Source organism: Toxorhynchites rutilus, chromosome 2 (genome assembly GCF_029784135.1).
Source record: "Toxorhynchites rutilus septentrionalis strain SRP chromosome 2, ASM2978413v1, whole genome shotgun sequence".
Lineage (NCBI taxonomy): Eukaryota > Metazoa > Arthropoda > Insecta > Diptera > Culicidae > Toxorhynchites > Toxorhynchites rutilus.
This window is the reverse complement of record NC_073745.1, coordinates 220932009-220958928: the sequence shown is the minus strand read 5'-3', so window position 1 is coordinate 220958928 and position 26920 is coordinate 220932009. Positions and strand designations below refer to the sequence as shown.

Below are 26920 nucleotides of genomic sequence, written 5' to 3'. Positions count from 1 at the left end.
ACAAAGGCATTATTTATAATTTTTAATACGTGCGCTTCCTATTTTTGCTTCGTCCGGTGCACTGTTCGCAATGTTATTAATATATGGCCAAACTTTACAGCACTGCGCTGTCCAAATATACATGGTTGGCCACTAATACCACTCAGTGATGAAAAACTTTTTTTTTTGTTTTTAGCTGAATAATAATGACTGTGAACAATTTATATAGAATAATCTGATTCTATTCAATAAATTTTAAGGGTCAAAAGTGGGCCAGAGGGCTTTCACGTTTTTTTTTGTTATTTTTATTCAATCGGAATACACAGTCGCTTATGTCAACCATGCATATTTGGGCAGTGCGGGTAATGGTGGTAAGTGGAGGAACTTTCCATTTTAAGGCAATGTTTTCTTAAAAACGAGTGCTCTCGTCCTGAACCGAGAAGTTCAGGAAAAGTGTGCAAATCAGACAGACCGGGCATTGAAATAATTACGGTTCACTTTGTCTCCAATTCTGATATGTACCATGCGCCTTCCTTCTTTGTTTGCGTTAGAGATGCTTAAAGGGGTAATACACTATGAACATCATAAAAAGTATGTGATTTTCGCGATTTTTTTCAACGAGAAAATAAATTACTCTTATTAATCTGATTTCACAGTTTTATTAGACAGGGGAAGTGGGGGCATAGTGGTCACCCTAAGGAATATGCCCATTTCCAGCGCCCACATACCGATTTAAATCCTGTTTTTCGAAGAACATTATAGTTCAATTCATTGTTCTTCAAGATAGCATACGGCTATTACTATAAAAATTCAAAATAGTACACTTTTCATCATTAGAAAAAAAGGAGAAAAATCGAACTTTTTTTGCTTGGAGGCACGCACACATATCAAGCTAAATGGGATATATTTATGCGTTTTTTTTCGTCCAAATTTTTTAAAATCATATTCGTTACAGCAGGTAAATGTATGAAATAAGCTTGGCCTACTCACCTAGAGTCTAAATTTAAATTTTCTCTTGCATACAAAAACGTAGTAAGAAACACATAACGTTCCGCATAATGAGGCTTGGTTTAGTTGGAGTGTCATAGTTATCCAGGGTCAAAGCCACAAATGGATCTTCTTCAAGAGCAGAATGTGATGAGGTATATCAGCTTTAGTAAACAGAAGTTGTAAGTTGTTATTCACCTATGACACCTTTGCCCCCAAACATGAAAATAATGTCTATGCTAATTAATCGCTGAGATTACACAAAATATCACCTCTCCTAGAATATGTGAACAGTCGTCTAAACTGATAATTTGTCCAACATATCAGATTGAATAAACTAAATTTCATGAGAAGTTCCTTAGACACCATGCGCACAGAACTACGGCCGAATGGCTATCGAGAGGGTAATTTCTGTTTTTATTTGTATTTCGACATGCGAGAGCTCTACTGAAGAACAGGGTGACTCAAAAGTCATTAAATTTTTCAAACATAAGGTGACTATCAATACGGCATCTATAGTCAATAGTTATACTACAAAACAAGCAGGTGACCACTTTGCCCCCACTACCCCTATATGTTACTTAACAAACAAAAAATAAATTGGTGTCAATTGGACTGTCCCCTGAATAGCCGCAACCGGTTTGTTGTACCCTTGCAGCCAAAACCTTGTAAACTGGTGGGATTTCTACAAGTTTTCCTAGTGCACCGATTTCAACCAATGACTTGTTTACGTAATCTGGGATACATTTCCTGTCATCGTACGTAGGATTTTTTACGAAATGGCGAAATTTTTTTGTAAAAGAATTGCGTTTTTGCCTCAAAAAAATCGAAACAAAAACATTCACCAAAATTTTATTTTTCAAAATATAAAAAAAAAATCCTACGTACGATGATAGGAAATTCAGTGGAGAATCTGGGAAAACCTATTTCATCAAAATCGGATGAACCGAACCGGAGGTAGAACTCCCACTAGTTGGCAAAACATGGTTTCGGGAAATACCCGTTTTAAATTTTGAATCTGTGCTCCTTACGCAAAGACTTAGGTCCACTAATTGGCTTGTAACTTTAGAACGGAACATCGGACAAACCTGGATATTTTTTTTGATTTTTTCTAGTTTCCATAGTGTACTACCTCCTTAAAACTCAAAAGTTCATTCGCCTCTACTGCCGTTCTACGCATAGTTGTCCCATGTTACTTTTTGATGATTTTCACTTTTCTTCATAAAACGTTGTCTTTATGCATAATCTTACGGTAAAACACCAAAAAAATTGTTTATTCCCAACTTTTAAAAAAAACAACATCAAGCTCAATTGTCCCATGTTGATATTCTATTCATAACTGTCCCACCATGTATTTTTTGAAGATCCATATCAAAAAAATCGGTTCAAGTACAAGAATTTCATGTCACACATTCAGCAGGGCTAATGCACTCATTTCTGGTTTGGAAGAACGAACTAATTCTCAAACAAATGACAAAAACTTTACCAGAACACGTGTACACCTTGTTAGCGAATGTCTAATAACAGTGAGATATATATTCTGCGAAGGTGTTGCAGATCACTCATTTCTTCATAAAACGATGTTGCTATGCATAATCTTCCGGAAAAACATAAAAAAATAGTATATATCAAAAAACAACATCAAGTTCAATTGTCCTATGTTGATATTCTAGGCATAACAGTTCCACCATGAATTTTTAAACCCGTAATCAAGCTTAATTGATTCAGTGAGGGGATCTCATCACATTTCATTAAACAATAGTATAGTGCTTATAAAAAAACCGATGTATTGCTAAATTGAAACGCTTAAAGCTTTTGGTAGACAAATATGCGAGAAAACTTTGATTGCGTTTTTCTCAGTTACTGATTTTGGAACATGGGACAAGTATGCGTAGAACGGCAGTCTAGCTTTGGAAAAAATACAATTCAAGGGAAAACCAATTCTGGCTCCTCTTCCGAAGATTTGAGAAAGGCTATCTGGAAAATTAAAGGGGAACTCACGCTTAACTTTTCAATGGAATATATACCTTTTTTGGTTGATTCTCTTCATTGACTTTCCTTTAGATAAAAAAAACTGCCTTGTAGACGGATTTTGTCGTATTTTTATCAAATAGTTTGATAAACTAAGTGCTCTTTGAGAATCCAGATCGTCAAACACACCAGGATATGCTTTTATCGCTGAGTCATTGAACGGTAGAGAATGTCGATGAAGAAAGTCGATCAAAACAGATAGGGGAAGTGGGGGCCTAGTGGTCAATCTAAGGAGTATGCCCATTTCCAGCGTCCGCATACCGCTTCAATTCCCGTTTCTGCAATCGGGAGAGTTTTTATTTATCTTTTAACATGCGACAGCTCTACTGGAGTACAGGGTGACTCAAAAATCATTAAATTCTCCAAACATAAGGTGAATATCAATACGGCATCTATAGTCAATAGTTATACTTCGAAACAAGCGGGTGACCACTTTGCCCCCACTACCCCTAGGTTCTATTGAAAAGTTAAACGTGAACTCTTTGAAGAAGAAGAAAATAAAGCAGAACAAAAATATTCTTCTGTTTCTTCTTCTATAATATGTATTTAAACTTGAATGTTTCTTTCGATTCTAGCCACGAAAAAGGTATTTTTAAAAGTAAGACTGCTCACTTGTTGGAGCACGACTAGAACAAAAATCGCAAATGACATATTTTTATATTCTCGATGATCTCACTTATTTTTGTACAACGGTGTGCCCTTGCGTGGTAATTGGTATATAACAATTGTGCCTCGTTACTACGTTAGATGCGTTTTTGGTGGTCTTGTTTGTGGAACACATATTGCTCGTGGCAATGAACCAATCACAATGTGGGATTTTCGTTTAGATAATGCTTCATATATTTCGATTAATCGTTAGTTCGTTTAAAAAAATATTTTTCCCTATTGTTATATCTGCTAGAAAAATTTCTAACTGTTCTGCGCAAACATTACTTCGAATACTTCAAATGAGGCGTTTCGAAACGCAAATTTAACATTTTTTCGTTATGTTAAATACCTACTGTTCCACGTAATCTGAAAGGTTAAAGTTTAAAGACATAGAGTTGCAATATGTTTACTATTCATTCACCAAACTACCACTTTGAACTTTTTGTTGTGCAAGCGATGGTGCAAATATTGGTTTGTCGCTCTCTGACAAACAATAAGCACAGTTTGGAGCACAATTTGGAGCACAGGATGGTGTGTAATTGAGTGTGTTTGAAAGCAAACACATTGTGTCATCAATGTTGTACATTACTTGTAGAATGACCTTCTTGATTAGTCAGAAATATGACAGATAATTTGCTGGACATTGATTTGGGCTAATTTTCCAAGAAGTTCTGGAGTGAGAGCTACCAAATGGGTTACTTAGGACAATTCAGTCGGTTCATCTGAAAATTTCGACTATATAGCATAGTCTCTGGTGCTATTTATTTGCATAGAAAAATTACCAGACCAAAAAGGGATAAATACCTTCTATTTTCCTGAATGTTGTAATTTGTTTGTCAAGTATCGATCACCCCATTATTCCAATCCACATTCAATTATTACAACTTAATATCGCTGTAGAATAGTGTAACAAAAGTGTGCAACAGATTCTGACTCATGTTGTATTTTTCGAAGAAGTAAACAATTTTTTTTTCAATTGATATTTTGATATAAAATCAGGTTATGGCAGAATTTATCTCATTTTTTTCAATCACACAGTAACTATTACTAGTGAAACTTCAACTATTACCTGAAACTTTCAGGTTGTATATTCCATCGTCATACGATTGTTTATAACAAACTTACAGTTGTAGTCAATAGAAATTATTTAAATGATGCTATTTCTCTGTCATTTCTATTCGTCATTTTAAATGGATCATCCTCACTCACCGGAGTAGATCACGAGTTCGTTGAAATTTCAGCACTGTTATTCCATATATAGATACATTCTTTCATAGAATAGATTTCTAGTTAATCGTAATTAAATGAGTTTTGGAAAAAAAACTGTTTTTTTTTATTATCCTTGTTTTGAGTTAAAAGAAATCATCAAATGAAGGTAATCAATGAGTTGGATCGTTCTGTATAACACAACAATTCCGCTTGGAACAGCTTAATACCTGATGTTTTTTTTAGTTCGGCGTAATATGTACAAATTGTAAATAGTCGCTTCCGCTGTACAAAAATGCTGAATGTTTGTTGCACTAAATTGCTTTATATTGTTCCAAAGCTAGTACTAGTCATCGGATGACCTCAATCTGTAAATAAAGTATAGATATGTTCACCAATGTATCAAACAACAAAAAACATTCTCACTTTAAATAATTTCAGTTCATCAAGCCAACATTCCTCTTCTTCTCCCATCCGTCACCGGCAATACTATCATTTTTGTAGAGTCATCCTTCATCCACTCTACCTATCCCACATCTCATCAACAGTGGATATGTCCACCGTGGTAGTAGTAAAAGTCGTAGTAGTACTATTCGTAGTAGTATAATCAATTTTCCCCTTGGTCTTCTCCGTCAATGTATACTATTTTCACCCATAGCGTATTATCATTTCATTAAATATTTAAATCAGATCTGATTTGAATGACCGTCTAGATCATCAAGCCCCGCAGAAACGAACTCAATCACTATCGCATGGCAATTATCCCGCAGTAGGGAGAGCAGAACATGAATAGTGAAGTTGTCCTAATGCATCTCTAAGGCAAATGGTGAACTCATTAAATAAATTTATACATTCATCTAAAATATGCAAACATTAACAAAATGTGTTGATCTTCTACCTTGTAAACAATAAAAAAAAAGCAAACATTTTCATTCTGTATGCCATCTGGATCCAGTAAAGGGTAAATCATGATATGATTTGAATAACGTTACATTTTAGACAACTTTCGAAATGAACATGAATGTGGAGTACTCTAAATCGTGGGAACATTTCTCTCAATTCTACTATACTTAGAAGTAGTATTCAATTCCGCGTGTACTTCTAGCCAGGATCCCGATGCCCCATGGTTTGAAAGTCATTTATCGATGACAGTTGACATATAAAGGTTGTGTCCTTGCTATTCCTGAGTCACCTTAAAACCATGTCAAAAATAATCACGAAGACCAAGAAAATATTATAGTATATTTTGTAATTCGAAGTTTTCGGAGTCACTCTTCGAGATGTATTTTCAGATTTGCAGTTCCATAAGTTTTTATTAATTATTTTATCAACGTAATTGGCTTGCAAATATTTTTGAACAATACGTGAGGACAATTGACTTAAGTTTACGATAACACGGTTCGAATGTTTAGGTTACAATATCTCAACTCTTATCGGGATATTCTCGTTATGAGGTATACTCCAAGGGTGGAGAAATCGTTCTGATTGAAGAGGGTTTTTTTTCAAAAAGGCATGTGAAGCAACAAGTTGTAGGAAATGGATAAAGCGCTGTGAAAAAAAATCTACAAACTCCACTTTAAATTCGTATGGAGCACATTCAAGAATATACCCTAGAAAGGACGAAAAACCTATTATTTACCGAGTTAGAGCCATATCTACCGGTATCTAATCTGGTACGGCCATAACAATGAACTTCTAATGCGTTTTTCTCGAAACTAGTTCTTTCAAATTGGCGTACACGATATCTCATGTTCTACTCCACCGATTCATGTCGAATTTATATGGATACAATCTGCAGGCATCTTTCTATCGCATGAACCTCTAAAAATAATATTTTTTCAATTTTATTATTTAAAAAAATCGAAAAAACGCCAAAAAACCGATTTGAACCGCATTTTATTTTTAAAACGGCCGCCATTTTGCTAGAAATTTTTTTTTTGACTTGTCCGAGGTTCATGCGATAGCGGCATTTTTACTGATTCAGAATCTGTTCGATTTTTTTTTATTCAGATAACCAGAAGGGCTGAAATCGTGTACGCCATGGGCCAACTTGTTTTTGAGCACTATCACTTCATCAGCTCCTAACTATTCTAGTTATGAATATTTTTTCTCCGTTCAATTTTTGTTTTATTGTTGAAAGATAGATGAACAAATAATGATATAAAAATATAAAAATATTTTTTTTAACGGAACTCGAAAAAACGTCCGAAATTCGTGTCTCTACACTGGGGTATTCTATTCAATATTGTCCTGAACTAAATACGTACGCCTTTTAAAAAATATATGTTCAAGTCAAATTAATCTTTCCGTCCACGGAAGATACGAAAGTGTGTACAATAGTCCAACATAATTAGAGATGATCGAGTCTGATCGATTTGTCATTTTGCGGGGAATTACACAGTTGGGTATTTTGAGGTGCGTGTGCAAAAACTCTGGCATCGTTTCTTCGTTTCACTCTAGTTTTAGAAACTATATATCCATTTATGAGATGTACTCTATGTAGGGTCACATATTTAATTTATTCACCAAAGATAAATTTTGTCTAAAGTGTGAATAAGAGAAAATCTGGATCCACGAAAGGAGCTGCTCTTTATTTATTTTATTAGTAAAATGTTCAGTTAAGAGCCATTGACTAACTGCAAAACCTTAAGGATCAACCATGAATATTTACAGATGAGATATATGCTTTAGCTTTTCTTAAGGTGGTATTATAGTGTAGAGACACGAATTTTGGACGTTCCTTCGAGTTCCGTAAAAATAAAACAAAGAATATTTTCAATATCCATCATATCATTATTTGTTCATCTATCTTTTAACAATAAAATAAAACGGAGAACGGAGAAAAAATATTCATAACTAGAATCGTTAATAGCTGATGAAGTGAGAGGGTTAATGAAAAAGTTGTGCCATGGCGTACACGATTCCAGCCCTTCTGGTTATCTGAAACAAAAAAATGGACAGATCTGAATCAGTAAAGATGTCGCTATCGTATGAACCTCGATACAAGTCTTTTTTTAGCAAAGTGGCGGCCGTTTTAAAAACAAAATGCGGTTTAAAATGTTTTTTCTTACGTTCCCCGATTTTTTAAAAATATTAAAATTTAAAAAATATTTGTTTTTTCATGCGATAGACAGATATTTGCAGATTGTATCCATAAAATTTCGACATTGATCGGATCAGTAGAACTTGAGATATCGTGTACGCCAGTTTGAAAAAAAAAAGTTTCGATAAAAACGCGATTAAAGTTCATTGCTATAGCCGTAACAGGTTAGATAACGCATCACTAAAATGGCTCTAACTCGGTAAATAATAGGATTTTCGATAAGTCCTTTCTAGTATATATTCTTGAATGCCTAAACTACAGAAAAGGATTTTTTTTATTTTTCTCAAATTTTTAGACTAGAATACTCCCATAATTTGTATCTTATTTTATTGTGATAAACATGTTTGTGTACAGTGGATATGTGGAAGGGATTACTGCGAAATGAAATGAATAAAGTAATATTTCATCTTACATGACTAATCCAAAGATGTTTAACAATTAACAATGGCTTTGGCCATCTTACCTCACCGATGCGATATGTACAGTTCTCCCCTATCCACAGAGATGATAATCAAAGAGTTGGGAATTGACCTACTGGGTAGCCGTAAATGGCTCGACCAAATTCATCGCCTTCATTGAGTTCAATTAACCCTTTCCGGTACAACATCGAGTTTCACTCGTCATACGGGAAGCGGTTAACAAGATGACACGATGCGACGAGGCGCTCCATCTTGCTGTAGAACAACGTATTGATCAAAAGAAAAATCAACCTTCTTTCGAGGAAACATCTGATTTTGAGGTAGGACTGGGTGCCAAATCAGAAAACAGGTCACGTTTTTATGAAATAAAGTTAACGTTAATAATTATTTTTGCTGCGACCGGATTCTAACGATTTGCATACCAATCGAATTGGAAATATTCTAAGATTTGTTTTATATGCTACAATCCCATAGTCTGTATATTTTCGGGATGTTTCATTTTTATCGTTGCAACTATGCGCATCTGTTAGACGCGTGTTTGCTTGTTGTATGGCGATGCACGGAACATATCTAGAGTTTTAGAGGACGTAACAGATTCAAGAGAAGACTATCCCATATCGATCAAGGTGTTTATGAAATTAAATTCTGAAATTTTACCAATGTCTGAAACATAGATGATAAATCAGAAGAAAAAAATTTTGTTTCCTCATAGTAAAGAGAATCAATTTACGTAGACCAAGAAGAATGTTGATAATGTCGTCATCTTCGGATGAAAATGACCATCAACAAGCTAAAATCTCTGCTGATGGAACTATCTGCACAAAACACTGAATGCACTCCAGGAAGGATATAAATAAGCAGCATTTTCAAATAAATTATTGAAGGGGTGGAGTGTGTATATATGTGAGAATACGTAAGTATATGTGTGAGTATCACCACTCCTTACAATCGCCATATCCACAAACGCATGAAAACGAAAGTTGCGAATCGTTCATTTCGAGGGTGCGCATAGCATTTTGTAATTTTGGTACAGTGTGCGATGAAGTGTTGCTCTAATTTAATTCAAACTTCAATCGATTGGCTAGAAGAAACGGCTGAACGTATCAATATGAAATGTTCACAGAAGTTTGGGGGATACACTATGCTGAAAATTTAACTGTTAATATTCAAATGATTTGCAGTATTTGCAAAATTACAGAAGAATTTCTTAAACACTATCAGAAACGTAATTTTGACACTTTTTTTTGAAAAGCGGTGCAAAAAATTCAAATTATTTTTTTTTTGTCAAAGCATCAAATTCCATCCCGGGACGCAACAGTACTTGCATGTTGGAAGGCCCACATCCCCCCATCACAGTCGCGCCATCCCTACCAGTTTCCTGCAGTCGTCCCGGTCCTGTGTTTGGGTCTGGAGAAGGGGTCTTCCAGCCTGCCTCTATTGGCATGTATTTTTTTAACAGTAATGTTTCGCCTCCTGACAAAGTTATCGCTTCTAGGCAAACAGAACTGCATACATCATTTTTCGTAAAAGACTTATCACCGAGATGCTATTCTGCCGAGCTTATGGAAGCTACTACTCTCCTCACCGCAACTTCACCAAGACGCACGTTAGTAAGCATGCAGGAAGTCTCCAACTCTCCCGACTCAGTCGCGTCACCAGTTTCGGCTGTGGTATCGTCTGTCGCATGTTCCAGTCAACAAAGTCGTCTTGGCCCTGTAGTCGTGGTAGATGAAGAGATCTTCCAAAATCTCCCAACAGGCGAGTACTCACTTTCTGGAACACGTGCGCTGCCTGATCAATTTCACTGTTTCAGCTCGACAAGTGCCGATCCTCGGAAAAATCTGCAAGCTACCGAACACGCAACGCTTACACTTTATTATCAGAACGTACGCGGCCTCCGCACCAAAACGAACGATCTGTTTTTCGCTTTGTCCAACAGTGACTACGACGTCATCGCATTCACTGAAACCTGGCTCAATAGCGACATCCAAAATTCTGAGCTTACACGGAATTACACGATCTATCGCTGCGATAGAAATTCAAGCACCAGCTGTTTCCAGCGAGGAGGAGGAGTTTTGATGGGCTTGAGAAACAGACTGCAGGGTGCGTCGGTCGTTGTTGCTGGGTGTGAACGACTAGAGAACATCGTCGTTCGCATTACGTTACCGAAGTTCGAGTTATTTGTATGCGTTGTTTACCTCCCACCCAACAGTGAAACGGTTTTATATGAGAATCATTCTACTTGTGTCCAGAAATTGATTGAACTTGCCGGCGATAAAGAACGTGTATTGGTTGTAGGAGATTACAATCTTCCCCACTTGTGTTGGATGCATGATGAGGACATAAATTCTTTGTTACCGGTAAACGCTTCTTCCGAGCAAGAAATCGCTTTGATAGAGCTGGTTGTAGGATGCGGTCTCTATCAGATTAATGATCTGACTAACGCAAATGGGAGGCTGCTTGACTTGGCGTTTGTTAATGAGAAGAATGTCGATTTATTCGAACCACCGTTACCAATGCTCAACATAGATCACCATCATAAGCCATTCGTTTTAAAATTCGAAATCACTAGGGAAAGCCACAGCTCAAACGTCTCGGACGCTTATGATTTTGATTTTCGTCATTGCGATTTTGCGTCGCTGAACTTAATGATCTCGGCTATCCGTTGGGATGAGTGTCTAAATGGGTGCACTATCGACGAGGCTGTTGCCAATTTCTATCAACGAGTGTTCGCAATAGTCCGTGATATCGTCCCAATGAAAAAACGACGCCGATGCGGTAGGAAGAGACACCCGTGGTGGAACAACACGCTGCAGCATCTACGAAATCGTCTTCGCAAAGCCAGGAAACGTTATTTTCGGTCGAGAAGTGAACTGTGCAAGGTTGAGCTACGTGACTTAGAGAGCGAATATAATTCTTTACATGCGCGATGCTTTAATAGCTACATTCGTCGCACAGAAGACAGTATCAAACAAGATCCCAAATCGTTCTGGTCGTACGTGAAAAGTCGAAAGCAGGCAAATGGAATTCCTCATCATGTCTTCTACAATGGGATTTCAGCCGAGACTCCACTCGACTCGGCAAACTTGTTTTCCTCTTTCTTTAGCAGTGTGCTAAGTAAAAACCGAATACCTTCGTCTGAAGCGTATCTAGACAGTTTGCCTCGATATGATTTTAATATGGCGTCTTTCAACTTTTCTGTCGGCGATGTGCTGGACAAACTGCAGGGACTAGATGCTACCAAGGGCGCGGGACCAGACCGACTATCTCCGCTTTTTATCAAAAATTGCGCCGACTCGCTTACCGTTCCCACTACCATCCTCTTCAATCGTTCCATTAAGGAGGGTATTTTCCCAAGCTTGTGGAAAACTGCGGCTGTCACTCCCATACATAAATCTGGCAGTATACACGACGTCGAGAACTACCGTGGCATCTCTATTTTGAGTTGTTTGCCGAAAGCCTTCGAAAGTCTCATCCACGATTTGCTTTACCCGCACGTGCATCGAATCATTTCCGAGCACCAGCATGGTTTCGTACGAAAACGCTCGACCACAACAAACCTGATGGTTTATATCTCTTCGTTGGTCGCCGCTATGGAAAATCGTCAGCAAATTGATGCCATCTATATCGATTTCACCAAAGCGTTTGATAGAGTTCCACATTCTCTTGCGGTGGACAAATTGTGCAGAATGGGCCTACCCGCTTGGCTGACTCGCTGGATTCTTTCCTACCTCACCGAACGTCGGGCTTACGTACGCATTGATGGAGTTAGCTCGGTCCCTTTTGACATCACGTCCGGTGTACCTCAAGGCAGTCACCTAGGCCCTCTTATATTTGTGCTATTCGCCAACGATCTCTGCCATTCCATCAATTCTCCGAAAATAATGTACGCCGACGATCTGAAATTCTACCGTGTAGTCTCATCAGTAGTTGAGTGCTGTGCCATCCAAGCTGACATTGATGCGTTGCTGAACTGGTGTGAGCTAAACGGAATGGAGGTCAACACAAGAAAATGCAATATAATCTCATTCTGTCGGACAAGAAATCAAACGGTCTTTGACTACAGAATGTCCACAACGAGCATCGTCAGAGTCAGCACTGTCAAGGACCTCGGTGTGCTACTCGATAGTAGGCTGAATTTTGCTCAGCACATAGCAGCCACAACAGCCAAAGCATACTCGATGCTTGGCTTCGTAAAACGGAACACGCAGCAGTTTAAAGATGTATATTGCCTGAAGACACTCTTTTGCGCGCTGGTACGCAGTGTACTTGAATATGGTGTGCTCGTGTGGGCGCCATATCATGCCGTTCAGGTGAACCGAATTGAGCGAATTCAACGAAACTTTCTTCGATATGCGTTTCGCTTGCTACCGTGGAATGATTCTGTTCGGCTGCCACCGTACGAGCAACGTTGTGCTCTGATACAACTTCAGAGCTTGGCGAGTAGACGGATTCTATTGCAGCGGCTGTTTGTTTTCGATATCTTCAACGACAACGTGGACTGCTCGATACTGTTGGGAAACATTAACATCAATATTCCGGCCAGAACAACGCGGCGTGCAGCTTTCCTCCGTCTACCAATGCATCGTACTATCTTTGGACAGAACAACCCGTTTGATGTATGTTGTTGCCGTTTTAACGAAGTGTTTAGTAATTTTGATTTTACCGTTTCCAAGAACGTATTTAAAAATAGAATAAGCTAATCTGTCTGTACGATCAATTTCGAAGACTAGTAAATAAATAAATAAATAAATAAATAAAATTAATTTTATAGAATTTTTGATGGAGTTTTCAAAATTACCCATCCGTTTGCGATGCGATAATTATTTATTAAATTATTTATCATCAAATAGGAAGGGGTAACTTTTCATTCGAAAAACTAGAAGCGGGTTATATCTTTGATATAACCGCAAGGTGGACGTAGGACTAACGCTCACTTAGCAACCAATAAGTAACAAGCATATAAATCTTAGACGTTTCATCTTTCGAATAAAGTGATTATCATACCACTTCGTTTAGCCGGAAAAGAATTATTAACGTTCAAAGGGGGAATCGATTCCTCCTCGGAAATACCCAGCGCAAATAGAACCCACTCTTCAAGCTCCGACAACTGGAATCATCGTTGATCCGGAGCAGGATTATTAACGCTTGAGAAGGAATGGATTCTTCCTCGGAATTACACAGCGAAAATAAGACCCCCGCGTGTTTCCGCGTGTAAAACTTCTCTCGAAAATTTTATTGAATGATTGTACGCAATCTAAATTTAGAAGGAATATGTATAAGCATCATCAAATGCACGAGTGATTCGAGGCTAGCAAATGTTAATGTACATTGAATTCAACTCGGATTGCGTCACCTTGGCGGTTTGGACCGTCTTCTCGTTAGATGGAGACGTATTTTCTAGTAAAAAAAATGAGTATTTTTTCATGTTTCATGATTTTTCTCTACAATGAATAATTCCAATGGTACAGATTTTTGATACAGATTTTTTGAAGAAAAAGCACAGATGAGAAAGATTTTTTCCCCTTCTGGTACAGATTAAAATGGTTAATACATGAGAATCAACATTGGTAGCAGTTACTGCAGTTACTCGCATGAATTAATGTAAGTGTGAGCAGAACAGCACCAAAAGCGCGAAATGGTCCATTGAGTACTATCAAGAACAACTATCAGTAGATTGAATTATCATAGAAAAATGGGATAGAAAACAGTGAATGATCAGCTTGGATACATATGGTTAACAAGAATTACTCAGTTATTTTTACTCAGTTTGAACAAATTTGTAACTATATTCGTTCAATCATTCAGATCTCAGAAATTCATCATTTTTAAAACAGGCTGCGGGCCGCATGAACAAAGCCGGAGGGCCGTCACATAGCCGTTCTTTGATATCTCATTTTTTATTTTTTTTTTATGAGCTTCTAAACAGTGATTTCTATGTAACGCTTTAGTATTGTCCTAAATTTTCAAAATATTCATTGGAATTCGTTCTGCGACACTCCGTTGCTTCAGAACCGGTACCACCAGCAAAGTACCAATTTTCAGACAGCATCTACGCTACGCTGTCAATAATCACCATTCAATAATCATCATTGGTGCACTCTAAGAATGAAAAATACATCTTTAAATATACCTTAAATAATAACCCAAATACTTCACTCTATTCTCAATATTCGAAAAAAAAAACAAGAAAATTCTATATTTTTCGACTTACAGATAGGGGTCCCCTAGGGTGCCAATGAATGTATGGGAAAAAAATCGACCCTAAAATTTCAAAAAGTTACCCCATACAAAATGTTCACCACCTCGAAAAAACACCATATGCAAAATATCAGCTCAATCGGACTGAAGGGAGAGTAGCGCAAAGCGGCCAATGCTTGAGTTTTATAAAAATCGTAAAATCACCCAAGGGGGGAGTAAAGGAAATCGGGGTTTTCGAAAAAAAATTTTTGATGCCAAATGTCTTAGAATTTTCTCTTATGTCTTAGAGTTATCTCGATTTTCCATTCGGAGCTTGTTGCGAAATGTTGAATTGCACGATAATATACCCTATGCAAAATATTAGCTCATTCGAACTGCATTTATTAGTGTTGCAGACGTTAAAATTTGAGTTTTTTGAATACCAAAAAGTCACCGGAAATCGGGATTTTCAACTTTTTTTTTTTTGATGCCAAATGTCTTAAAATTGCATGACACGCCGAGATTTACAGATATCTCAAGAAAATGTTTCTTTTTGTTTGTTAAAAACCGACTTTTCAGACGGAAAAACAACCCAACGCAAAAAAAAATTATTTGACCAAATTTTTCGTCGGGATAACAGTTAATCTCGACTAGTAATTTAATTTCAAGACATTTGGCAATAACAATTTTTCTGAAAACTCCGATTTTCGGTGATCTTTCGTTTTTCATAAAAACTCAAATTTTAACGCCTGTGACACTAAGAAATGAAGTTCGAATGAGCTTATATTTTGCATAGGGTATATTATCGTGCAAATCAACATTTTGCAGCTAGTTCCGAATCAAAAATCGAGATAACTATTTTTATTGATACCCAAAACCATACGTTTTGACTCGTATTCCGAAAAAAAGAAGTCCCAAATTGTCGATTTTTGACAAAAAATATTTTCGAGATAACACTAGATTTCGCCGTTTCATGCAATTCTAAGAGATTTGGCATCAAATTTTTTTTTTTCGAAAACTCCGATTTCCGATTTCCTTGGGTGGAGGCGATCTGGCGTAGTGGTAACATCCATGCCTCTCACGCTAAAGGTCACGAGTTCAATTTTCACTCCCGACATTCTTCCAAAAATGGAAGTAAAAAGTGACGAACCAGCCAAATGAGTTGAAAATCACTATAATACAGATAAAAAAAAAAAAAAAAAAAAAATTTCCTTGGGTGATTTTACGATTTTTATAAAACTCAAAATTTGGCCGCTTTGCGCTACTCTCCCTTCAGTCCGATTGAGCTGATATTTTGCATAGGGTGTTTCTTCGAGGTGGTGAACATTTGTATGGGGTAACTTTTCGAAATTAGAGATGACAATTTTCATTGGCACCCTAGGGTCCCCCCTTTAGGGAGAGTGGAACAAAGCGGTTAAAGTTTGAGTTTTTCGGAAATAGAAAAATCACCCAAGGAGGTTGTAAAGGAAATCGGGGCTTACAAAAAAAAAAGATGTCAAATGGTCTTTTTTTTCGGAATACGAGGCAAAACGTATGGTTTAGGGTGCGAATGAAAATGGTCATCTCGATTTTTCATATGGAACTTCATGCGAAATGTTGATTTACACGATAAAATACCCAATGCAAAATATTAGCTCAATCGGACCCTCATTTACTAGTGTCGCAGGTGTTAAAATTTAAGTTGTTTGAAAACCGGAAAGCACTGGAAATTGTGGGTTACAAAATTTTTTTTGCATAATTTTTTTTTAAAAACCCCGATTGGGCAATTTTTGATTTTCAAAAAACTCAAACTTTTATCGCTTTGCGTCACTCTCCCTTAACCCTTTTAATACGGCAGTGTGCTCCCGCTGTTCGGAGCATTGCGTGGAAAAGTATGCATACCGCGCTGGTGTAATCAATGTGCAGTATCACCCTGATGTCGTCTATAGACAACACTCGTAGAGAAAGGTTGAACCCATTAACAACCAAGCTGTAAAAAATATTTTTTTGACAAAAACCATTTGTGTAATTTTGATTATTGATGCTAAAGAAACCCCAATGTTCAAGAATTATTTTTTCCCATTTTCCATTTTCCCGGAAAAGAGGCATTGAGAATCGGGTAGTTATTATTCGGTCCGGCGGAAGAATATTCACACCAGCAATCTCATTAGAATCCTCGTTACACGCACTGATCATTTTCTCCAGTTCCAGCACACACGAACACATGGGCCGTAATCACTTAAGGTTATTACGGACAAAAAATCGTACAGATTTTCAATAATATTTGCTAAATTAATCGATATTTGCAAACATTCACAATTGAAAAACCAGCCAAAATGCGCTGCGGAGGTTAAATGTGTTGGTATTCATTCAGCAGAGAAAAATGTTGGTTATTGCCAACGTTCGATCTTTCAAACACTCAATTTTCTCGGCCGTTAGTTTCTTGTAGGAGGCTCAATCGAATGATTCCTGCCCTATATCACAATGTATGTTCTTTCATCAAAGTAATACTGTAGATAAGTTGACATATTTTTGCATTTTATTGGGTTTTTTAATTGAAATTGAAAACACCTTCCAAACATACTTGCTTTCATTCATTGCCAATAAAGTTCTACAAAATTGAATGACCTTTATAGTAAGTAATAGCTAATAAATTAAGCTATCCTTTGGTGCAAAAACATTACCATATGGTTGCTTTCCAAAGATATGAAAAATGAACAAAGTTGCTGTTCGATTTTTCGAACAATTGGCCTAAAATGGGTTAAGCCTGATTGAGCCGAAATTTTGCATAGGGTGCATAGGGGTTTTCGAGGAGGTGAACATTTTGTATGGGGTAACTTTTTGAAATTCTAGGGTCATGTAGAAAATTTAAAAAATGGGCCCAAGATGGTAAAACTATTTTTGACAAAATTTGTGGAACATCGAATTTTTAGGAATTTTCGAAATTTCGAATTTTTGTATGTTAGCAATCATTTTTAGCCACAAATTATGAGTCTTGATGTGATTTAAAACAAAAAAGGTTATTATCAATCTCCTTCTAAATGTAGCCATTCTCGAGATATTTGAGGGGCTTAGAATGCAAGGGGTGTAAGTGACTTGATCGATTTCTCTTCGTCAACATTTTCTTTGATTAATAATTTAACTGCAAAAACGTTCCAATTTGAGTTTGCTGTAGAATCCGATAGACCTATAGGTTTTGACCTATCTTCCACATCGTCAAATTCAGCTGGGAATGAGTTTGCAGCTAAGTTATGACCAAAAGAGAGAGTCGATGTAGAGAAATCGATCAAATCACTTACACCCCTTTCATTCTAAGCCCCTCATTTAAAAAAATATTTGTAATTTATTGTCTTTGTAATAGTAAACATGCCCTTTAAATATGTTTGTCGTGTTATACCATCATGTTCATGAGATTTTATGAATTCGCTTATAATTTCCAACAATTTTTCCAAATACATCGTTAGGGTAAAGACATATGTTTAGGAGTTACGTAAATTGTTGGAAATTATAAGAAAATTCATAAAATTTCATGAACATAACGGTATAACACGACAAACATATTAAAAGGGATTATTTACTATAAAAAAGGCAATAAATTAGAAATACTTTTTTTAAATATTTCGAGAATGGCTACATTTAGAAGGAGATTGATAATAACCTTTTTTGTTTTAAATCGCATCAGGATTCATAATTTGTGGCTAAAAAGGATTGTTAACATACAAAAATTTGAAGTTTCGAAAATTCCTAAATATTCGATGTTCCACAAAGTTCGTCAAAAATAGTTTTACCATCTTGGGCCCATTTTTAAATTATCTGCATGACTACTATTTTTCATGAAAAAATTTTTAAAAAAAATTAAAAATATGTATTTTGGATAATGCAAATTAAAGTTTTTTTTTGTAAATAAAAAAAAGAGTACTAATTTTTTTTCTCAGTGTATATTTTTTCATGTTTAGATATCAATACCCTATAACTCTTTCTTAGACACTATTTCAGTACGACTCATAGTTTTTGAGATATAAATTATCAAAGATTTCTCAAATCGATACGCCCGTTTCAAAAGTTACGCTTGAGTCAAAAAAATCCCAAATGCTGTGGAAAACTCATATTTCCTCCAACCCAAACGGAATACACACTTTCATTCGAATCAAAAATACTCAAGTTTTGTCATTTGTCGATTTCATTTGGAATTGCTCGAATGTGATAGTTCACTCACTACTTTTTTTAAATTTCAATGACAATATGATTCAGTGTTCATTATTATTTATTAGGTCATATGTCTAACAGTATAGTATTCATACAATTTAAAATTGCTGAATCACGAAAAACAATACATCTCTGACAGGACTTATATGAGCCTCTTCCTTAGAGCTGATTCAGAAATCCCGAGGTCTGCCGTAATCCGACGCTTCAAGACTCTCTCACGAAGCCTCTGTCGGGCCATTTGAGCATCTCTGGAGTGCATTTCTTCAAATCAGTTTTCTTCTTGTGGGTCCCGTTAAAAATTTGGTTGAAAACATTTTATAATTTTTTTTTCAAGGCAAAAACGCTAGTGCGAACTTTTACCCCACAGCCACTACGCACCTTTGCCCCACAAGCAATTTTTGAACTAATCGAATTAAAAAAAAAAGTTTTGAACTTTTTTACAAAAACGAGTACGCACTATCATCTACTATAGAATGGAGGTTTCCTTGACAGTGTATTTTAGAACTTTCCGGTTATTTGAGGTAAGTATAATATACCGTCATCTCAAAAACTGAAAAAAGTAGATCAAAACATCGTAAAACTCCTCTTACCTCATAACTTTATGTCACCTTCATGAAATGTATCTTGTTTATATGTGTGAGCTGCTGGTGTAATAATGTATCAAACGAATATACTGTTGTCGAATTTTTATGCTCGTTTGCTTCAAAAAGGCCAATTCGCACTTTTGCCCCGTGCGCACCATTGCCCTGCACTACTCTACAGTTGCCAGGTTGCTTGATGAATGAGGCGTATGATTATCGTCTTTTTAAATTTATGTAATTGATGCCGTGCGATACTGATTGAGTTTGCTATTGCACCATTTCTTTTCGGAATCAGATATGTTTGAAACATAAGCAAAAAAAAAACTAAGACAAACAATTCCCGCTCAACTTGTTGTGAAAATCCTACTTACACTAGTCCACCCACTTCCTTGCACATATACCCGACCACGCTTTGTACACTTATTACCAAAATTGTAACGACATTATTTCCATTGTTTCCCATCCGTCTTGAACAAATGTAGCGTGGCAGCAGCCGTCACTACAGCCACAGACATAACCAGCGATCGCAGTCGCTGAATCGAGGCCAAGCACTTTCTCGGGCCGATGTAAGTGGGATGTGGTGACAGCAAGGAACCTCAGGTAACGACACCTGGAATGATATTGGTTGGATACACATTATTAACATTTTTATCAAACATAACAGGAGGACAGGCTGGCTGCCCAAGTTGCGCAATGGGTAACAAATTGAGCTGTTCTTGTGCGCCTCTCATACGTAAAGCATATCGGTATGAAGATTCACCGTGGCAAGCATCACGTAGACGGGACGGTCATCTCCTGAGGTACGTTTATTGTTTGTTTAAAGACCCTCTTGATTTCCAAGGATTTTCAATGTTTCTTCGCTTATGTTTGGTCACTGTTGAATGAAACATAAAAAACGAAACCATGAGTTCAATCGTAATCGCTTTTTATTCCCCAAATGCTTATGCTTGATAGTTGATCTTGAATGTATGCGCATAGAAGCAAATCTCACCACAATAGCTGTTTCAAACGATCGCACCGTGGTTTCATTGCTCGCCCAATTGGTTTCTCTGTGCTTTCCTAACTCTATCTAGTGTATTTAGGTTGTGGGCGGAAGTGTTCCACGTTTCGGCCAGCGGCGCTGGTACCGTCAAATGGCAACAAGTTTCCGAAGATCTAGTTCCTGTCAACATCACCTGCATCCAAGATTCGCCCGAATGTATCTTCCACATCACCGCGTACAACAGCCAGGTGGACAAAATTCTCGACGTGCGACTAATTCAACCAGGTTATTGAACAAACTAAACTAATTCCATATTGAAAAAAAAAAATAATAACAATCGATTGTAATGTTTCCAGGAACACGAATCGGTCAGGCGTCAGAATGTTTCGTCTACTGGAAAGATCCGATGACTAGCGACACCTGGGGCCTAAACTTTACTTCTCCTATTGATGCCAAACAATTCCGCGAGTGTTGTGTAAGTATTAATTTGGCGTTGTCAAATCTCTACCAAACACTCTCTTCTCTAAGAATAAATCTAACCATTGTTTTGTGTACACTCTCTGAGATATATGTTCCTTTTAGCATTTAGGACCTTGTAAGCCACCGAATCCCCTGTCTCCCATGAAAATCAATCATCTAATTTTCCAAATTCTATAAATCGAATCGATTTTAAAATGTTGCACTATTATTCGATGTTCAATAAAAGTAAAATAACATAATTAAATTAAAAAAATATATTAAACACCGCACATGGAACCGCTTAACACCCGAACTCCCCATCCCAAGCTACCTCTCTCACAACTCGCTAGTCACGTTCCCTAGTCGACGCTGTGATCTATCGTCTCACATTTGACACCGCCGTCCCCGCGTAATCATTCATTTACCCTAATAATAGTGCGACGTTTTACAGTCGCCTTCTTTCAAATTTTCACGAAAGGCCTCCTCAAGCTATTCACTAAAACTTGATCCACCCGGGAAGGGCAAGGTAAAAACGAAAAGAAAACCCCTCAGCACCCCGGCCAGTCCATCGAGGGCCCGCGAACCGCAGTGCACCTGTATGACCGCCGAGCAGTACGCACGCATCCGGGCCCAGGATCCGCGCTATCGAGGTGAGTAGTCTCGTGGCAAGAGCGTTGTGCGAGAGGATGTAACTTCCGACTCTCTTGTAGGATCGTCGACACTGCCCCGGGCTACCAATCGTGCCACGGAAACAGACACACTCAGGAATGAGAAGATTGCCACGGCCACATCCAGCACCTCGCTGTACGACAACGTCGGAGCTAACACTACTCAGGGAACCGCCATCAACACGCAAGGTACGTTTCAGTTTTGTTTTTTAATGTAGGGTAAATGATCTTGGTTTGTCCGATTTAGGGTGTTTTGACGCAACTAGTAAATGCAAATCGATTACGAGTTTGAACTTATTGAGAAGCCCCAAGTCTCTAGTTGCTAATACTACCGTAAGGTGTAACAGGCATCGGATAATCAGGAATAAACCTACAATAAGTGTTCAGTTTATAAGCACTTTATTAATATAAACACGTCCTCGCGGGGCAAGCAACTAATTTGAACTGCCTTAATGTGCACACAAATAACACTACTCTAGAAAGGCAAGTGTGGCCAGTTTTAAATAATAACAATCTTCTTACACGCTTTCTTCATTTAACAAAAATAAGTTACATCTAGGTTAGTAGAATGGGGCCGATTACTCGCGGCTTACTCGAGGTTAATGTGACACAATGTTTTGTTTTTTGGGATAGGATGGATGGGGATAATGAGGAGAGGATTATTCAACAACATTGAGTTTATAAATCAGATATTAAGTTTGTTAGGAGGTCTTGATACTCTACCACTTCTGGTGGTATATGGGACTCTAAGGCCTTCACGTACCGGTGGACTAATGGTCATTGAAGCGGAGCTGTTGTAAGGATCAAGACCTTGTGAAAACTCCGATGAGCTGTCGGAGTCAGTGTTAGCATCATAATATAGCGACGAATCAGATATTTCAGCATATGGTCGATATATCGTTGGGAAATCCACAAATGATGAAGGATATTCTTGGTCATGAGCAATCTGAGTGGGAACGAAAGGGATAGAGTTATTTAAAGTGTTATTTGCTTGATTTAACTGTCTCTGAATGTGGTCCTCGTACATTAGCTCACTAGAATCGAAACCCGAATTTTGAGACCGTGTTAGAAACCGCCTGTTCCTGCGGAAATAGTTTCCAAAACAATCCCTTACTATATACGAACGATTGTTTACCTGCCGAACTATTTCCCCGTACTTCCATTCCTTTCCGTTTTTCTTAAAGAGAATCTTTTCACCTACGTTTAGAACCGGATGTTGCCTAGCTGAACGATCAAAGTAACGTTTCTGATTCATACGTTTCCGATCTAATCTATTTGTAATGTCTGTTTCACTCACGCTATTTTTTCTTAAAAGTTCACTGGCAATCGGAAGGCGCGTTTTCAATTGACGACCGAAAAACAACTGGGCTGGTGTGAGACCCATCGAGGCAACTGGACTAGTATTGTATTCCAACAAGCGATACTGGAAACTCTCACGTTCATCTGTTCATCTCATAGCATCGTTTTAGAATATTCTTAGCTATAGCTACTCCTTTTTCAGCTAAACCATTGCTTTGTGGGAATCGTGGGCTTGAGAAAACGAACTCGACATTACATCGATTAGCATATTCTGCAAAGGCAGAAGAATTGAAAGGAACATTATCACATCTTATTTGGGTAGGGTATCCGTGTCGGAGAAACATTCGATCCAATATGTCATCAACGTGACGAGCAGATTTTTCACGCAACGTTTCAGCAAGAACATAACCAGAATAAGCATCCATCACAACTAGGTAGTCTATTCCAGCATATTCGAAGAGGTCTGTACCTACACGGTGGAAAGGATATTGTGGAGGAGTCTCTTGAATCAACGGCTCTTTTTGAAGATTACGTGTGAACTTTTCACAAATGTCACAGTTTTTAATCAATTCTGTTATATCGGTTGTCATACCTGGCCAGAAATACAGACTCCGGGCCCGTGCCAGTGTCGTTTCTATTCCAATGGTTACATACTTCGAAATAAGTTTTTGTAATGCCGTGGGGATTACCAGACGATGATCCTTAAACAGTAAACCATTCTCATGGTGCAAACAGTTACGATACATGTGGAATAATTGACTCAAGTCATCCAGCTGATGGTACGAAGGCCAACCCTTTTCAACATACCCTACTACTCGTTGATACCGCTCGTCGTTTTCCTTTTTAAAATCATTTTCATCGGTAAGTGGAGCACGGGATAAACAATCAGCAATTAACATGTCTTTCCCTGGTGTATAAGTTATGCACAAACCAGGGTACTTCAACAAGTACATGAACATGCGTTGTAAACGAGGAGTGACATCGTCCATATCACGACGGACTAACGACTCGAGTGGCTTATGGTCTGATTGAACAGGGAAATTACGTCCGTAAAGGAAATAGTGAAAGCGTTCACAAGCGAACACTATCGCCAAGAGTTCTTTCTCTATTTGTGACAATTTTTGTTCTGATTTGGACAATGTTCGAGAAGCATATGCAACTGGTAAACCATTTTGTATTATAACACTGCCTAGACCGCCCTTAGAACTGTCTGTCTAAATCACAATTGGGATATTGGGATCAAATATAGCCAAAATGGGTGTAGAGCTTACAGTGTTAAGTAAACTCTCCAATTCAATGTCATGTTCTTCAGTCCATTTCCACTCAACGTCATTGTGAGTCAAGGTCAGCAACGCCGTAGTGCGTTGGGACAGATTCGGAATGAATTTTCCAAGATATTTCAGCAACCCCAAAAGTCTAAGTACATCCGATTTGTTCTGTGGCTTGGGCATTTCAACAATGGCTCGAATATACGACTGATCTGGTTTAACCTTGCCCTCCGATATGATGTGACCCATGAATTTAATCTTACCAGTTCGATACTTTATTTTATCGTGATATTATTTCTTCGAGCCCGGTCAAGTACAATGGCTAGAATTCTGTCATGGTCATCGTAATCTGTGCCTGCTATTGATAAGTCATCAAAGTATATTTCCACACCTGGAATATTGCCGAAAATCTGAACCATTCGTTTTTGAAACATTTCAGGTTTTTTTTATATTATTTTACGATTTTCCTCAAAGAGAAACTATGAAAATGGTTTGTCCAAAAAATGATCATGGTTTGTCCGGTTTTAGAAATCACCATTTTTGAATGAAAAAAATCGAAGTAGATGTTGCATTTCTCATTGCTTTAGTTTGCTGTCATCATATTGAGCCATTCATAATTTAGGCTTTCTTCAGAATATTGCCTTTCCTTGTGCATTGTTCTCCTCAACACTCAACACAGAGAAACTTTATTTCTGCTAAAGGGTGTGTCACATCAAATTGCATCACGGAAAAAACGCTGTAGAAATTCGCCCAGTAGACCGATCCTTTTGAAAGTTTTAGACAGTAAAATAAAAACTATTAAACAACTTTTGGCATTTTCTTTTTATTCATACTTCGAGCCCAAGCCCGTATGCTCGCACCTTCCTCTTTACCCCGTCCATAAGGTTCTGTACAACGTCAGGTTGTAGTTTTTTTTTAACAGAGATCCATTTTCTCTTGAAGTCCACCTCCGATTTGACAACTTTTGGGTTCTTCCGGAGGGCCTACTTCATAATCGCCCAATATTTCTCTATTGGGCGAAGCTCCGGCGCGTTGGGCGGGTTCATTTCCTTTGGCACGAAGGTGACCCCGTTGGCTTCGTACCACTCCAACACGTCCTTTGAATAGTAGCACGAAGCGAGATCCGGCCAGAAGATGGTCGGGCCCTCGTGCTGCTTCAATAGTGGTAGTAAGCGCTTCTGTATGCACTCCTTAAGGTAAACCTGCCCGTTTACCGTGCCGGTCATCACGAAGGGGGCGCTCCGCTTTCCGCAAGAGCAGATCACTTGCCACACCATGTACTTTTTGGCAAACTCGGATAGTTTCTGCTTGCGAATCTCCTCCGGAACGCTGAATTTGTCCTCTGCGGAGAAGAACAACAGGCCCGGCAGCTGACGAAAGTCCGCTTTGACGTAGGTTTCGTCGTCCATTACCAGGCAATGCGGCTTCATCAGCATTTCGGTGTACAGCTTCCGGGCTCGCGTCTTTCCCACCATGTTTTGCCTTTCGTCGCGGTTAGGAGCCTTCTGAACCTTGTATGTACGCAGGCCCTCCCGCTGCTTGGTCCGCTGGACGAATGAACTTCACAAATTCAGCTTATTGGCGACATCCCGGACCGAACTTCTCGGATCACGTCTAAACTGCTTAACTACGCGCATGTGATCTTTTTCACTGACGGAGCATCCATTTTTGCCGTTCTTCACCTTCCGGTCGATGGTTAGGTTCTCGAAGTATCGTTTTAGTACTCTGCTGACCGTGGATTGGACGATTCCCAGCATCTTACCGATGTCCCGATGTGACAACTCCGGATTCTCGAAATGAGTGCGCAGGATTAATTCACGACGCTCTTTTTCGTTCGACGACATTTTTCCAAATTTACGAAAAATTGACAGTGAAGCATGGCCAATGTGATCTATACACTCTTATCTGATTATAAGCGAAAGCTGAAGATATAATTCCTAAAAATTAAATTTCTACAGCGTTTTTTTCCGTGATGCAATTTGATGTGACACACCCTTTATGCGTGAAGGACACCATAAACAAACTGCAGCGCGCCAAGCGGTTGCCATAGAAATCTTGTGGAAAAAACAACATTAGTAAATCTGACAACTCATGATCAGAATTGAGGTCATCGAAATGCGTTAATTACATGGTTTAGCTATGTAAATCTGATACAAATGGTATACAAGCATGATGTTTACAATATTTGTAAGTGTTATAATCCAGAAAAGGTCTGAATACGAGCTAAATAATCATCTGGTGATTGATTAGAAGTTAGCTCAAATGAGGAGCGCATTGACACCAATAGAATGTGGATTTTAAAATCCTTTAAAACATGTCAATCCGTAAAAATATACTATAAAACTACTGTAAACCATGAAAAAGACAATTTTATTTATATGTTTTGGAACATTCGGATACCTGATTTGACACAGGTGCGCTGAATTAGAGCATTCAAAAAAGCGGACAAACCAGAATCATTTACTTTATCGGATATTCATCACTGTGATGAATTCATCACTGAATACCCGATACCCATACTTATTGTTTTTAGTAGGATTCGACCGATTTATCGCGGTTTACTCGAGATTAAAAAGGGTTGCATTTTTGAAGAACTGGTGATATGAGGAATACGGAAATCGGTTAATGTTGTCTCTGCAAAGAGTAGCCACCATCACTTAACGGTTATGCGTTAGGTCCAGGGTCTAGAGTGCGAATGGCTATCGACTGTAGGGGGCGATAAAACAAGGGAACAAAACAAACGAATGAATGAAGAAAAAGAACAACAAAATGGAAATACTACATCGGCTGAACAGGCCACTAAAGATGAACCAGATTCATTCCGAGTGGTTCATCTGTCAATCACTTATGTGTGAAGTTTCATAACATTTCGTTTATTTGTTCACAAACTACAGTTGTGTCACTACCCGAGCATTCGTATAGCAA

At 38.0% G+C, this 26920-nt stretch overlaps 2 protein-coding genes across 3 annotated transcripts in view; both read left to right on the top strand.

Annotated features, from left to right (window-relative positions):
- LOC129769559 (uncharacterized) overlaps nucleotides 1–20004 on the top strand; it is a 73710-nt gene extending 53706 nt beyond the window's left edge. For both annotated transcript variants that reach the window (XM_055771905.1, XM_055771906.1), the window contains exons 4-5: nucleotides 19802–19919; nucleotides 19984–20004. In XM_055771905.1, the coding sequence (XP_055627880.1) occupies nucleotides 19802–19903 (102 nt within the window). In that variant the 3' untranslated portion in view covers nucleotides 19904–19919; nucleotides 19984–20004. The remainder of the gene's footprint in view (nucleotides 1–19801; nucleotides 19920–19983) is intronic.
- The window catches only part of LOC129769558 (protein still life, isoform SIF type 1), a 371458-nt gene continuing 364528 nt past the window's right edge, over nucleotides 19991–26920 (top strand). Inside the window, exons 1-5 of the mRNA XM_055771901.1 lie at nucleotides 19991–20119; nucleotides 20393–20586; nucleotides 20658–20776; nucleotides 21212–21410; nucleotides 21471–21617. Coding sequence (XP_055627876.1) covers nucleotides 20013–20119; nucleotides 20393–20586; nucleotides 20658–20776; nucleotides 21212–21410; nucleotides 21471–21617 — 766 coding nt within the window. The 5' untranslated portion in view covers nucleotides 19991–20012. The remainder of the gene's footprint in view (nucleotides 20120–20392; nucleotides 20587–20657; nucleotides 20777–21211; nucleotides 21411–21470; nucleotides 21618–26920) is intronic.